Source organism: Rhinoderma darwinii, chromosome 2 (assembly GCF_050947455.1).
Source record: "Rhinoderma darwinii isolate aRhiDar2 chromosome 2, aRhiDar2.hap1, whole genome shotgun sequence".
Lineage (NCBI taxonomy): Eukaryota > Metazoa > Chordata > Amphibia > Anura > Rhinodermatidae > Rhinoderma > Rhinoderma darwinii.
The window spans coordinates 119,339,030-119,352,560 of NC_134688.1; the positions used below are offsets into that span (position 1 = coordinate 119,339,030).

The 13,531-nt window shown below is 42.7% G+C and overlaps 1 protein-coding gene across 4 annotated transcripts in view; it reads right to left on the reverse strand.

Annotated features, from left to right (window-relative positions):
* Window positions 1–8,004: 8,004 nt before the first annotated feature.
* Window positions 8,005–13,531, reverse strand: part of PRPF40B (pre-mRNA processing factor 40B) — an 88,113-nt gene continuing 82,586 nt past the window's right edge. For 3 of the 4 annotated variants that reach the window (XM_075852230.1, XM_075852229.1, XM_075852226.1), the window contains one exon: window positions 8,005–8,866. In XM_075852230.1, coding sequence (XP_075708345.1) covers window positions 8,774–8,866 — 93 coding nt within the window. In that variant the 3' untranslated portion in view covers window positions 8,005–8,773. The remainder of the gene's footprint in view (window positions 8,867–13,531) is intronic. The other variant, XM_075852228.1, reaches the window with a different exon arrangement.

The window sequence follows — 13,531 nt, forward strand, 5'->3', positions numbered from 1 at the left end:
GCTGCCTAGACACTTTAAACAATACCACAACTGCAATCCTGTCTCTTTGATGATCCGTGGTATTGAACGTGTACATTGTGGCATCAGAGGGGGGAATCTGAGGAAGGTTCTAGCCCAAAAGGAGTGTATGTGGATCGTCAAATTGGGATCCATGACACCCGTCGGCCTTAATGAACAACTTAATTTCGCCTCTTTCCTATAAAATCCCCTACTACCACTGGCTTTTAATTTGGATTTTAACTGTTTGTGTCTGTTTTTTAACCATATAGGTACTCGCTATACCATGGTTCTGATAGCTCCTTGTGATGAGAACCCGTCCTTCCTGATTTGCATCCACTCTGAAGCACGGAGGGAGAAGAACCTCTGGCTATCCGCAGACCCACCTATGCTGTGGATCCATTCTTCTTTTTATTACATGTCTTTTCTCTTTAACATCGTCTCTGTCTGTATGGTGCATGTTACATGCAACTGTTTATTTATTGATTTTCCTGCTTCTCGCAGTATATTTGTACTCATATTTTTGTATTATATGGATTATATCTGTGTATAATCCGTCACCATAGGGTTCTTGAATGTATTCAACCTGTTTGTGTATCCACCTTCTATGGATAGATATTCCTGCTTTTTGCAGTATATTCAAATTTATATTTTTGTATTATATGGATTCTATCTGTCTGTAATCCGTCACCTAGGGTTCTTGTATTTATTCCACTTGTTAGTGTAATCACCTTCTAAGGGTGAATATCCTTCCTCCTCATATTTTATTATGTCGTGGATCTTATGCATTGTTTTCTTTTCTCACTTTTTAGTAGTATACTTCTACCATTCATAACACGTTATTGTTGTAAACATCAATCCTTTCTTTTCCATAGAAGTTTTAGCATTGCACATGTAATATTGTCCTTTTGACAGTGCTTATTCTAGCTTATTCTAGTTCCGGATCGCATTAGAGGCATATCTATGTGGCTCACTTCTTAGTAGTGGGACATCGATACATACCTCCTTCCACCTCCTGTGTTTTCTATCCAATCAGGTGCGCACATCGTCTGCGTGACGCTGGTCTGTGGCCGGCCCCTTCCCTTGCCCCCTGTAGCGCACTGCGCATGCCTTGGATCCCTATACGCGTCGGGGATCCTCGGTATGCGCTCTGGCGCTGGGGGCTGGAAGTGGGGCATGCCTCACTTCCGGTCTCGGCAGATGACGTGCGCCGTAATCTCTTTGGACTGAAGTAACACTCAATTCACCTGGGGCTTGTCCTATTTATACTCCTCACTTCCTTAGACACTTTACACCCCTTGAGGAAGCACATCGCGAAACGCGCGTTGGGGTTTCGTTTTACACCAGCTTGACTCTCTCAGTTACCGTTTACTATGGGTAAGTTATCTTATGAGTGGGTGGACTCTTGGCTTACTTAGGCTTCAGACCTCACACTTACTCTCTATACATGACTTATGGTCTGTGTATCTTTTCCAGGTGCCTGTGTTGCTAGTAGGTCCTGTACTACCTGTTTTCATGACATTTACCTTTATGAGCATAGCTACCACTTTGCTGCCTCATATTGTTGTTGTAAACTTACTCTTCTCATGATATCCTTAGTCCATCTACCTGATTCTATGTATCTTATACTGCCCTGCATTATTGTATCATAGAGAAAGTCCTTTTAGCTGTGCTACAGTGAAATTACTCAGAGTCCTCATTTCCAGCTCTGTACCTTTTTATTCCTTGTGTATGTCCTTATATGTTCAATAAAGTTTTTCCTTTTTACTTTTGGCTATCATGCTCCATTTTGTCTCTAGTGTATATCAGTATATATAGGAGTTGCCTCCTTTCAGTACTAGGGTAGTATGCTATACCGTAAGCATCTAGCCCCACATGTGCTGTATGAGTTGTTTTGTATATTCTCTAATCAGTAATGTAGTCACTGTATGATCTGCAGTGAGATGATGGGTGGTGTGATTATGATAGGATTTATTTTTTGTGAAACGGCATCTCCCAGCATATCCTTACCATTGTTCGGGCTATGCTGGGAGCTGTAGTTTTACGCCGTACACACCTATACGGCATGGGTTGCACTAAATTGAGCTGTATTTGTTCTGGGGCTGTATATATGTATCGAGCTTGATTCTGGTGTTGTGTATAGAACCATATTGCTTGTGAAATGTACAAATAATTTTATGCTCGCGTTACATAAAAAGAAATGACACGTCGATTGGTAGAGAAAACAAACACGGTGAAGGGGAAGGAGATGTCGGGAAAGAGGTTGGGGGGGGGGGGGTGCCAAACTGAATCTTTGCCCCGGGTGCTGGAGAACCTAGCTACGCCTCTGCTTACTGGTAATTCGGTTTCTAGGAATCCTCCATGACAGCACCCTTATTTCCCTTCCTAAGGTTCTTAGGCGTTTTGCGATGTTAAGGGTATGTTTACACGGCTTATTTTTGGACGTTTTTCGGGCCGAAAAATCGGAAGTAGAACGCTTCCAAACATCTGCCCATTGATTGCAATGGGAAAATGGCGTTTTGAGAAACGGCCGCGTAAAAAAACGGCCGCGAAAAAGTGTATGTCACTTCTTGAGCCGTTTTTGGAGCTGTTTTTCATTGACTCTATTGAAAAACAACTCCAAAAACGGGAGCAAAAAACGCTGCGAAAATCGCGAGTGTCTTAAAAAACTTCTGAAAATCAGGAGCTGTTGTTTTCCTTTGAAAACAGCTCCGTATATTCAGACGTTTTTGAGTTTGTGTGTGCACATACCCTAATAGTTATTTGTAAAACACTGATGGAGTTAGGATGGTGAGGGGCTTTTAACCTCTCTGTGTTTCCTGTCTCTATTAGGGTGTGGAGTCAACTTCCTGTGGTGCTGTCATGGGGGATTCCTAGAAAGCGAATTACCGGTAAGATCTAATTCTGTTTTTGTTGTGGAAATCATTGCAGATTTTCCAAAGAGGTTTTATCTGTAGATTTAGTGTGAAACATAGATGGTAGCAAACTTTATGTGCATCAGTGGATTTCCAGTGTTTTTTTGCAGCGTTACCGCTGCGTAAACACTGTACAAACCACAACAACACTTTGCATATTTTAGTGTGGAATTTATGCTCCCTGTTCAAGTTTATGACGCAAACACACAGCATCTCCGCTCAGAATACGGAGCATAAATTAACCTGCTGCAGTTTTAGAACGCTTTTTTCCACACAACTTTTCTATCTTCTTTCTGGCCGCGTGTGGCTGAGATTTGCAGAAATCTCATCCACTTTGCTGCTACTGTAGATGCTGCGGTTTTTCTACATGATATTCTGTTAAAAAAAATACATGCAAAATGTGGAATTTCTTCAAGCCAGAACCAGGAACAGAAAAAAACCTGAATAAATATATAAAGGAAGGCTTTATAGTTCTGCTCTCCTCCATCCACTCCTAGTATTGGTTTAAAAAATGCATACAAAATCTGCAGCAAATCACTGTGTGAACAAGGCCTAAGGCCGGGTTCCCACAGGTTAGATACACTGTGTAATAACTGTGCAGCGTATCCGACCTGGAACCCACAGCATCGATTCTGTCAAAATAACGGAACCCCTATGGAACGGTGACAAACAGAAACCATTAGCAAAGCTTCCGTCACCATTGGGATCAATGGTGATGGAAACGGAAAGCTATGGTTTCCGGTTGCCTTTCCAATCAGCTGTTCATCCGATGGAAAGTTCAGACGGAACCCCTCAACGGAAACACAACGCTGATGTGAACAGGCCCAAAATTGAGATGCTGCTGATATAACATACGCACCGCAGGTCAATTTATTAACGTTAATGCTGCGTTTTTTTCCGCAGCATGGGCATGAGATTTACAAAATCTCATGCACTTTGCTGCTACTGTAAATGCTGCAGAATTTCCGCAGATTATTCCATTGCGGAAATTCCGCACTGTTTTTGATACATGGGAACCCAGCCTAAGGGTATGTTCACATGGGCTATTTTCAGCTGTTTTTGGGGCCGTAAACGTCCCAAACAGCTGAAAATCGGAAGCAGAACGCCTACAAATGTCTGTCCATTGATTTCAATGGGAAATACAGCGTTCTGTTCCGAAGCAGTGTTATTTTACGCCTCATTTTCAAGGGAAAACAGCTACTGATTTTCAGCAGTTTTTTAAGCAACTAGCGTTTTTTGCAGCGTTTTTTACAGCTATTTTTGTAGCTGTTTTTCAATTGTCATTGAAAAACTCCTCCAAAAATGGTTCAAGAAGTGACATGCACTTCTTTTTACGGAACAGAACGCCGTATTTCCCATTGAAATCAATGGGCAGATGTTTGTAGGAGTTCTGCTTTCCGAATTTTCAGCCGTTTATCAGGACGTTTGCGGCCCAAAAAACGGCTGAAAATAGCCCGTGTGAACATACCCTAAGGGCACGTTCAGAAGTGTCAGAATTTTTCCGCTGCAAATGTTGGTGCAGATTTGGTGCAATTACGCAACGAATCTGCACCAACATTTGCATATTTGACAGGTAATTCAGATGTTGCAGATATCACAGCGGACTTGCCACAGATTTCAGTTTTTGCATTGCGAAGGCTGAAATCTGCAGTGAAATTCCGCTTCTTCTCCACAACATAATGTGCATGCTCCGGAGGGAAAAATCTGCACCGCAGCCTGATTTCCACACAGTTATTTTCTGCAACGTCTGAACTAACTTTCCTAAAAATGTATAGAAACAAATGTAAAAAACGGCTGCTGCAGAATTCCACTGTGGACTGTCCACAGCAGAATTCAACAGCAATTCCGCCACGTGTGAATGTGTCCTAAGGGTGCAGTCACATGAAGCAGATTTTGTAGCAGAAATGACTGACTAAAATCCATTCCATTTTTCTGAATGGGGTTGTTGCTGCAGCAGGTGTATAGATTTTTGCAAGTTCCATTCAAATGCATGGAACTGATTTTTAGTCGCAGAAATATTTGCAACAAAATTTGCTGCATGTAACTAATTTTTCGGGTAAGTCCACACCTAGCGTAAACCCTTCTGAATTTTCGTCGAGATTCCACAGATTTTTCGCAAAAGAAATTGATATGCTGCAGACTGAAAATCAAGTACATTTCCGCACGTCTTCTGTGCAGGTTTTTTCTGCAGTGTGTGGATGAGATTTGTTGAAATCTCACCCACTTTGCTGCTATTGCTATTTCCGCACAGTAAATTCTGAGCAAAATCGTTCGGCTAAAACAGTGTAAATTAATTGCTAAACGATTTTGCAGGTAAACCGCTTTTTTAACCACAAAAACATGCGTCTATTAACAAGCACTTTGAAAGCCGCGACAAACAGGGAGGCAGAGTGGCCATATTTTAGAAGCCATAACTTTTTTTATTTTTCTGCCGATGCAGCTGTGTGAGGGCTTGTTTTTTGCGGGATGATGTGTAGATTTTATTGGTACTATTTTGGAGTACATGTGACTTTTTGATCACTTTATCAACATTTTTTGAAAGCAGAATGAACAGAAAACCGCAATTCCGTCATTGTTTTTTTATTTTTTACGGTGTAGTTGGGGTCGTAACGGACAAGGCAATACCAAATATGTGTAACTTTTTTTTTTTTTTTTTCATAAAGCATTTTGTAAGGGGAAAACATGGTTTATTTTTATTTATTTTTTACTTGGGATATTTATTTATTATAACCTTTATAAAAGTTTTTTTTTTTAGTCCCACTAGGGGACTTCACTATGAGATTATTTGATCGCTTTTATAATACACTGCAATAATTTTGTATTGCAGTGCATTACTGCATGTCTGTGTAAAACTGACAGGCATATGTTACGCCATGCCTCTGGCCTAACAGGCATTGACTAAAGGCAGGCCTGGGGGCCTTTGTTAGGCCCCTGGCTGCCATAGAAACAACCGACACCCTGCGATCGCATCGCAGGAGTGCCGGTGGGGTGAGAGAGGGAGCCCCCTCCCTCTAAAACCACTCCGATGGGGTTAAACGGGCGGGATCGATACTGATTTAGATCCTACTCATTCGAGCAGGTCTGCTCCCAGCGGCATTTATTTATTTTGATGCAGTGTCGTAAAATAACTACTGCATCAGTTAAAGCTCGTTAGTGGCCACCGTAAAAACACCAATGGGCGGTCACTAACGGGTTAAAAAATCTCATCCAAACGCTCCGGGAAAAATCCTCTGAGAGAATGTGCATCAATTGACTAGCAGTGCAGATTAATCCACAGCATGTCAATTTATGCTGCGGAATCATTGCACTTTTTTCCTATTAAGCTCAATTGGGAGGTAAAAGCCGCAACAAATAAAAATGTTGCAATTTTTGCGGCGGAAAACCTGTGATTCTGATGCAAAAATGACAAAACTGGAAAAAAAAACAGTTTGTTTAAATCTAATAAAGTCTACTTACTTCCTTGGCATTGTCATAGTGGCAGTTCCTTGTTGCCCGGGCTGCTAGCCTCCTGAAATGAAGTTTCATCTCATGTGACTGCTGCAGCCAATCACAGGCTGAAGGGGTCACATGGGCTGCATCACAGGAGGCCTGGCTGCACGGAGACTAGAGTTGGGGGAGCATGGATGCGTTGCTATGGCAACTCCAGTGAAGTTAAATACTGACTTTTTTTTTCTGCTCTACTTTCTGCAGCGGCGATTCCAATCGAATATTTGCACTACAATTTGGTGCAGTCTTTCGGCCGGAATTCGCTGTGGATTCTATGTTGGATAAACTGTGTACTTTTACACAGCGTATACGACCTGTCTGAACATACCCTTAAGGCTGCAGATTTTGTTGCAGAAATTTCTGAGAAGGCTGTAACACTCTGAATTGTTGCTATAATCATGCCTCCAAATTTTCAAGTATTGCAAAGAGGGACAGCTGATGTGGTGCGCGTAGCCTCCAAACCTGCCCAATCCCCACCCGGTTCAGCCCACACAGTATCATGCTCCCATAATGCCTCCCTACAGTATAATGCCCAAACAGAACCCCCACACAGTATAATGCCCCTATAGCTGCCACCCACACAGTATAATGCCCCCATTGTCCTTCCCACACAGTATAATGCCAAATAGCTGCCCCCACACAGTATAATGTCCAGATGCCTCCATACATTATAATGCCCACAGATGCCTCCACAATATAATGCCCACAGATGCCTCCATACAGTATAATTCCCCATAGCTGCCCCATACGGCATAATGCCCTCATAGCTGCCAAATACAGTATAATGCCCCCATAGCTGCCACCATAATATAATGCCCCATAGCTGCCGCCATATAGTATAATGTCCCCATAGCTGCCCCCATACACTATAATGCCCCATAATGCCTAATAAAAAAATTATAAAATACTTACCTAGCCCCGATCCCTCTGCTCCTCCGCTCTGTACTGTGTACTATGAGTGGCTCGGCGCAGACAGACGTGATGACCTCACTGCATCGCACCTGTCTGGGCCGAGCGGCTCACGCCGGCTTCACACAGTGAATACTGAGGCAGGGAGCTGACGGTTCTTTGCTTCAGCATTGGATTCAACTATATCTGCATCCTGAGGATGCAGTTGTCACGGGACATACCATTGGTCGCCCGGAATCCAGGACGGCTGAGAGATATGCTACAAGTGTGTCAGAGAATCACAGTACAAGCAGATAAGGAGTGAAGAGGAAGCAGCGGCCCCTTCTAAACAGCTGATCGGTGGGGCAGCTGGGAGTCAGACCCCCACCGATCAGATATTGATGGCCTATCCTGAAGATAGGCTATCAATTTCTTATGACTGGACAACCCCATTAAATGCAATGTAATAGACAAATGGAAGCAATTTTAGATGTATTTTAAGGTGGCATTGTTTCCTCTAACATACTGGGCCCTTGTGCAGCTGCATAGGTTGCACGTGTGACTGCCCCTGACCACACTGCATTGCTACTATAATTGAATATGCAAACAAAACCATTTGTAGTACAGACATGACAGAGTCTCTGTGTCTATTTAGCACACAGCTCAAAAGGTGGGGAAACACCGTAGAAAACACTGCAATGAGAATAGGATTTCTTTGGCTTTTTTTTAATAAACATTTTCCACTATACAACAAATTTGTCAGCCTGACCCTTACCGGTGACTGTACAGTGACAATGACTAGTTGTGTAAAATCCTTACGCTTGCTGATGTTTTGCAGAAACCGCAGTCAGATTCTGTGAACTGATAAGGTTGTCTGGGATTTTTTTTTCAGAAAAAGCACTACTCTTGTCTATGGACTGTCTGGAATTGTAGCCTATCCCAATTAAACTGACTAAGGTCTCTTTCACACGGCAGTACTTAGGTCAGTATTTAGGTCAGTATTTTGCATCAGTATTTGTAAGCCAAAACCAGGAGTGGAACCTGTAAAAAGTATAATGGAAAGTTTTACACCTCTTCCGTATTTTGTAACCACTCCTGGTTTTGACTTCCAAATACTGACGCAAAATACTGACCTAAATACTGATGCAATGCCAGACACAGCCCATGGCCAAGAGAGGCACTGGTGTCTGGAAAATAAACCAGAGACTTTTTCTCACCTCAAACAACTCCTTTAAAATGAACATTGGGAATTATGTTTAAAAACGAGTACAAATGATGAACAGTGATGCGGCTTATTGCAACCAATCAGATTACAGCTCTCATTTAACAAATGAAAGAAAGCTGTTGACTGTTTGCCAGGGGCAACCAACCTGTTTATATTTTGGACTATCTTTTATACAAGACCTCCGAAAAGTGCAAACCTATCAGCTCAAACAGTTGAAATGCATGACCATAATAGCACTCCGGTGTGTGAAAGCCAAATCTATCTACTGATCATCATCCAGCTGCTGGAGTAGACATCGTCGCTTCTTCTCCAGTTCTCCTTCACTCAGCTCGCTCTCTGATGTGTCCCAGCCTGTCTAAAAGATAGACAGCAATGAAAAACGGAAAGATGGGCTAAATTAAATAACCGGACACATGGCTGGAATGCAGACATACAAAGCAAAAGGGACAAGAAAGAAAAAACGTATGACGCATTATACAAGTCCATTGGAGTAATATGTCAAACCTGTGTCTGCAACGTGTTCTGGGTGTTGCTGGTAACGTAGTTCCATATATACAACCTCTCATCTATATACTCACAACATTTACTAAAGTCCAAATCTCTGAGCCTCCCTGTCCATCTGATCACACCAGTCACTGTTCCCACTGCTCGTGTGTCCACGATTGTAAGTTTGGTCACCTCAGTAACTGCTTCACTCAGGATGTTATACATTGACTAGCTCATAGACTTTAATAACCAAATGTATGCCAAAAGAGTGTCTTTTTGACATCTGTTTAGCTGGTATACGTTGAGATAGTTAATATCAGATCAGTGTGGGTCCGATTCCCGGCACCCCCGATGAGCTGACTGAAGGGGCCACAGTGTTTTTCGCCACGGCCTCTTCAGTGTTTCCCAGGCACAGCGCCATACACATCCGTAGCTGCTGTGCCTGGGATTGTTATCCCAGGAATGCTAAGGTTCCATCAATCGGCTGATGAGCACGGGCGCCGGGAGTCGGACCCCTACCGATTTGATGTTGATGGATGTAAGGATAAACCATCAGTATAAAATGGCCTGGGGAACCCCTTTAATCTAGGTCTCCATGATCATTTATGCTAGAATGGTACACATAAGGACGCAGCATTTTTTTTTTAGTTATTTTTCCATCTCCGCATTGCAAAAGTCTATTTTTTTTTTTCACTTTTCCAAGAGAGTGCCGAATATTTATTTTACATATCTCAACTGGGTTTGGACCCTTTTTCGAGCACCAAAGAAAGCCAGGGCTATCTGAATACCTATATAGTAACTTCGGACTTTTACCTGTCTGAGCAATTCTGAAATTGTTTTCTCGTGACATATTAGTGGAAAAATTTGGTCGATAAATTCATTGCTTATTTGTGAAAAACACCAAGATTTTTCTAAATTTAAAAGTATCTACTTGTAAAACAGATAGTAATACCACCCAAAATAGTCACGAATTAACATATCCCATATGTCTACATTAGATTGGCATCGTTTTTTGAACGTCCTTTTTTTTTCTAGGACATCACAAGGCTTAGAAATTTAGCAGCAATTTCTCACATTTTCAAGAAAATTTCAAAAGGCTATTTTTTTCAGGGACCAGTTCAGTTCTGAAGTGGCTTTGAGGGGCCTTATATATTAGAAACCCCCAATAAGTTACCCCATTTTAAAAACTGCACCCCTCAAAGTATTTAAAACAGCATTCAGAAGGTGTTTTAACCGTCAGGCATTTCACAGGAATTAAAGCAAAGTAGAGGTGAAATTTACTAATTTCATCTTTTTTTTGCCGAAATTCATTTGTAATGCGTTTTTTTCTGTAACAGAAAGTTTTACCAGAGAAACGCAACTCAATATTTATTGGCCAGATTCTGCAGTTTTTAGAAATATCCCACATGTGGCCCTAGTGTGCTAATGGTCTGAAGCACCGGCCTCAGAAGAAAAGGAGCACCTAGTGGATTTTGGGGCCTCCTTTTTTATGGTTTGAAAAGGTCTTGTGGTGCCAAAACAGTGGAAACCCCTCCCCCCCCCAAAGCAACCCAATTTTGAAAACGACACCCCTCAAGGAATTTTTCTAGGGGTATAGTTAGCATTTTTACCCCACAGATTTTTTGTTGAATTTATTGGAATTAGGCCCCATGTACACGTACCTATTTTTTCCAGTCCGTAAATACTGGCGTAAATACGGGTCCTTGGTCACACGTATTCGACCTGTATTGCACCAGTATTTACGGACCCGTGCCCGTAAATACGGGTCCGTTGTCACCAGTATTCCACCCGTATTTACGGGCACGTTTTCGATGCAAAATTGCACTGCACTAATCGGCAGCCCTTCTCTCTATCAGTGCAGGATAGAGAGAAGGGACAGCCCTTTATGTAGTAAAAGTAAAAGAAATTCATACTTACCCGGCCGTTGTCTTGGTGACGCGTCCCTCTTTCGACATCCAGCCCGACCTCCCTGGAAGACGCGGCAGTCCATGTGACCGCTGCAGTCTGTGATTGGCTGCAGTGGTCACATGGGCTGTAACGTCATCCCAGGAGGCCGGACTGGAGAAAGAAGCAGGGAGTTCTCGGTAAGTAGGAACTTCTATTTTTTTTACAGGTTGATCTACATTGTGATCGGTAGCCACTGTCCAGGGTGCTGAAACAGTTACTGACGATCGTTTAACTCTTTCAGTACCCTGGACAGTGACTATCCACTGACGTCGCCTAGCAACGCTCCCGTAATTACCGGTGCAAAACGTAGTCACCCGTAATTACGGGATCCCCACAGACTTCTATGGGCCTGCCCGTGCCGTAATTACGGCCTGAAATAGTACATGTTCTATATTTTTCAACGGCACGGGCACCTTCCCGTAAGCATACAGGGAGGTACCCGTGGCCAATAGAAGTCTATGGGCGCGTAATTATGGGCCGTAATTACGGCCCGCGATTACGGGCGTTTTTACATTCGTGTGCATGGGGCCTTAGTCTGTGAAGATGAAAATCTTTTTTTCTGAAAAAACATAGAATTTTATAATTTTTACAAAGAAAAGAAAAGGCACCAGAACATTGGTAAAGCAATTTCTCCTGATTACGGTAAGAGCCCATATGTGGTAATAAACTGCTGTTTGGACCCATGGCAGGGCTCAGAAAGGAAGGAGCGCCATTTGGATTTTGGAGCGCAGATTTAGCTGGAATGGTTTTCGGTGCCATGTCACATTTGCAACGCACTGGAGGGACCAAAACAGTGAAAGCCCCCCCCCAAAAGTGACCATTTTGGAAACTACACCCCTCAAGGAATTTTTATAGGGGTGAAGTTAGCATTTTGACCCCACGTTTTTTTTTTTGCTGAATTTATTGGAATTGCTTTGAGAAGATGAAAAGCTACTTTTTTCTGAAAAAACATAGAATTTTCAAATTTTTACAAGGAATAAAGGAGAAAAAGCACGATAACTCGCGAGTACGGCAATACCCCATATGTGGTCATAAACTTCTGTTTGGACACATGGCAGGGCTCAAAATGGCAGGGGTGCTACTTGGCATGCAGACTTTGCTTGATAGGTTTTTAGGCGCTATTTTGCATTTGCAGAGCCCCTGAGCTACCAGTACAGTAGAAACCTCCCAGAAGTGACTCCATTTTTGAAATTACACCTCTCAGGGCATTCATCTAGGGGTGTAGTGAGCATTTTGACGCCACCGGTGTTTCATAGATTTTTTTAGAATTAGGCCGTGAAAAGTAAAAATAATTTTTTTTCCTAAAATATGTCGTTTTCGCTCCCAATTTTTTTTATCTTCACGAGGGGTAATGGGAGAAATTGAGTAACAAATTGTGTGATGTTCTTTTCGCCTAAGTATGGCAATACCCCATGTGTGGCCCTAAACTGCTGTTTGGGCACATGGCTGAGCTCAAAATGTAAAGAGCGCCATTTGGCTTTTAGAGCGCAGATTTTGCTGGATTGGTGTACGGGCACCATGAAGAGTTTTCAGAGCCCCTGAGGTACCAGAGTACAGTAGAAACCCCTGAGAAGTGACCCCATTTTGGAAACCACACCCTCAAGGCATTTATCATTTGCCAAGGCTCAGAATTGAAGAGGACCATGCGCATTTGAAGTTTATTTTGGTGATTTCACAGCATTGACCCGCAATTGCAGGGCTCTGAGGTCAAATAGTAAAACAAACCCCCAAGTAGTGACCCCTATTTTGGAAACTGCACCCCTCAAGGCATTTTTTAAGGGGTGTATTGAGCATTTTGACCCCACAGGGTTATTTTTTTATTTATTTATTACAAATGAATGCTCAGTGGATGGTGCAAAGTGAAAATTGCAATTTTCCACTGATATGCCATTTTAGTGCCCAATATATTGTGCTCAGTTTGTGCCACTGCAGACAAATATCTTATAAACTGTTAAGCGGGTTCTACCGGGTATGGCGATGCCATATATGTGGAAGTGAACTACTGTTTGGGCACGCTGCAGGGCTCCGAAGGGAGGGAGCGGCATTTGGCTTTTGGAGCGCAGATTTAGCTTGGTAGTTGTTCTGTTTGGGGTTTTGCTGGTATTTCATGTTATAATGTGGGGGCGCATGTAAGCTGTGTGGGGTACATCAGGGCATATGTAAGCTGGGCAGAGTACATCAGGGCATAGTAAGAGGGTATAATAATGTAGTAAATAAATAATTATCCGCAGATGTGTGGCCAGTTGCGCACTGATAAATGGCGCCCAATCTTATCCGCTTTAGGAACACTCTGCATATTTTGTGTTGCCATATTCTGAGAGCCAGAACTTGACCACGACATCTAAGGGGTTAAACTGCCAGGTTCCCAGCCGTTAGCGTGAGGTGTCGGCTGTACAAAACAGTCAGAACCCTCATGTGATAGCAAGAGCACAGCTCCTGTGCCTGCAACATCAATGTGTCGTAACAGTATGGTGGTTCATGGGAAAAAACTGCTCACCGCGATTTACTATAACGGTGCAGGGGAGGAAAGAGTTAAAACATGTTCCTGTTAGACAGCTAAGGGTAAGGCAACACGGTGCATCGTTGA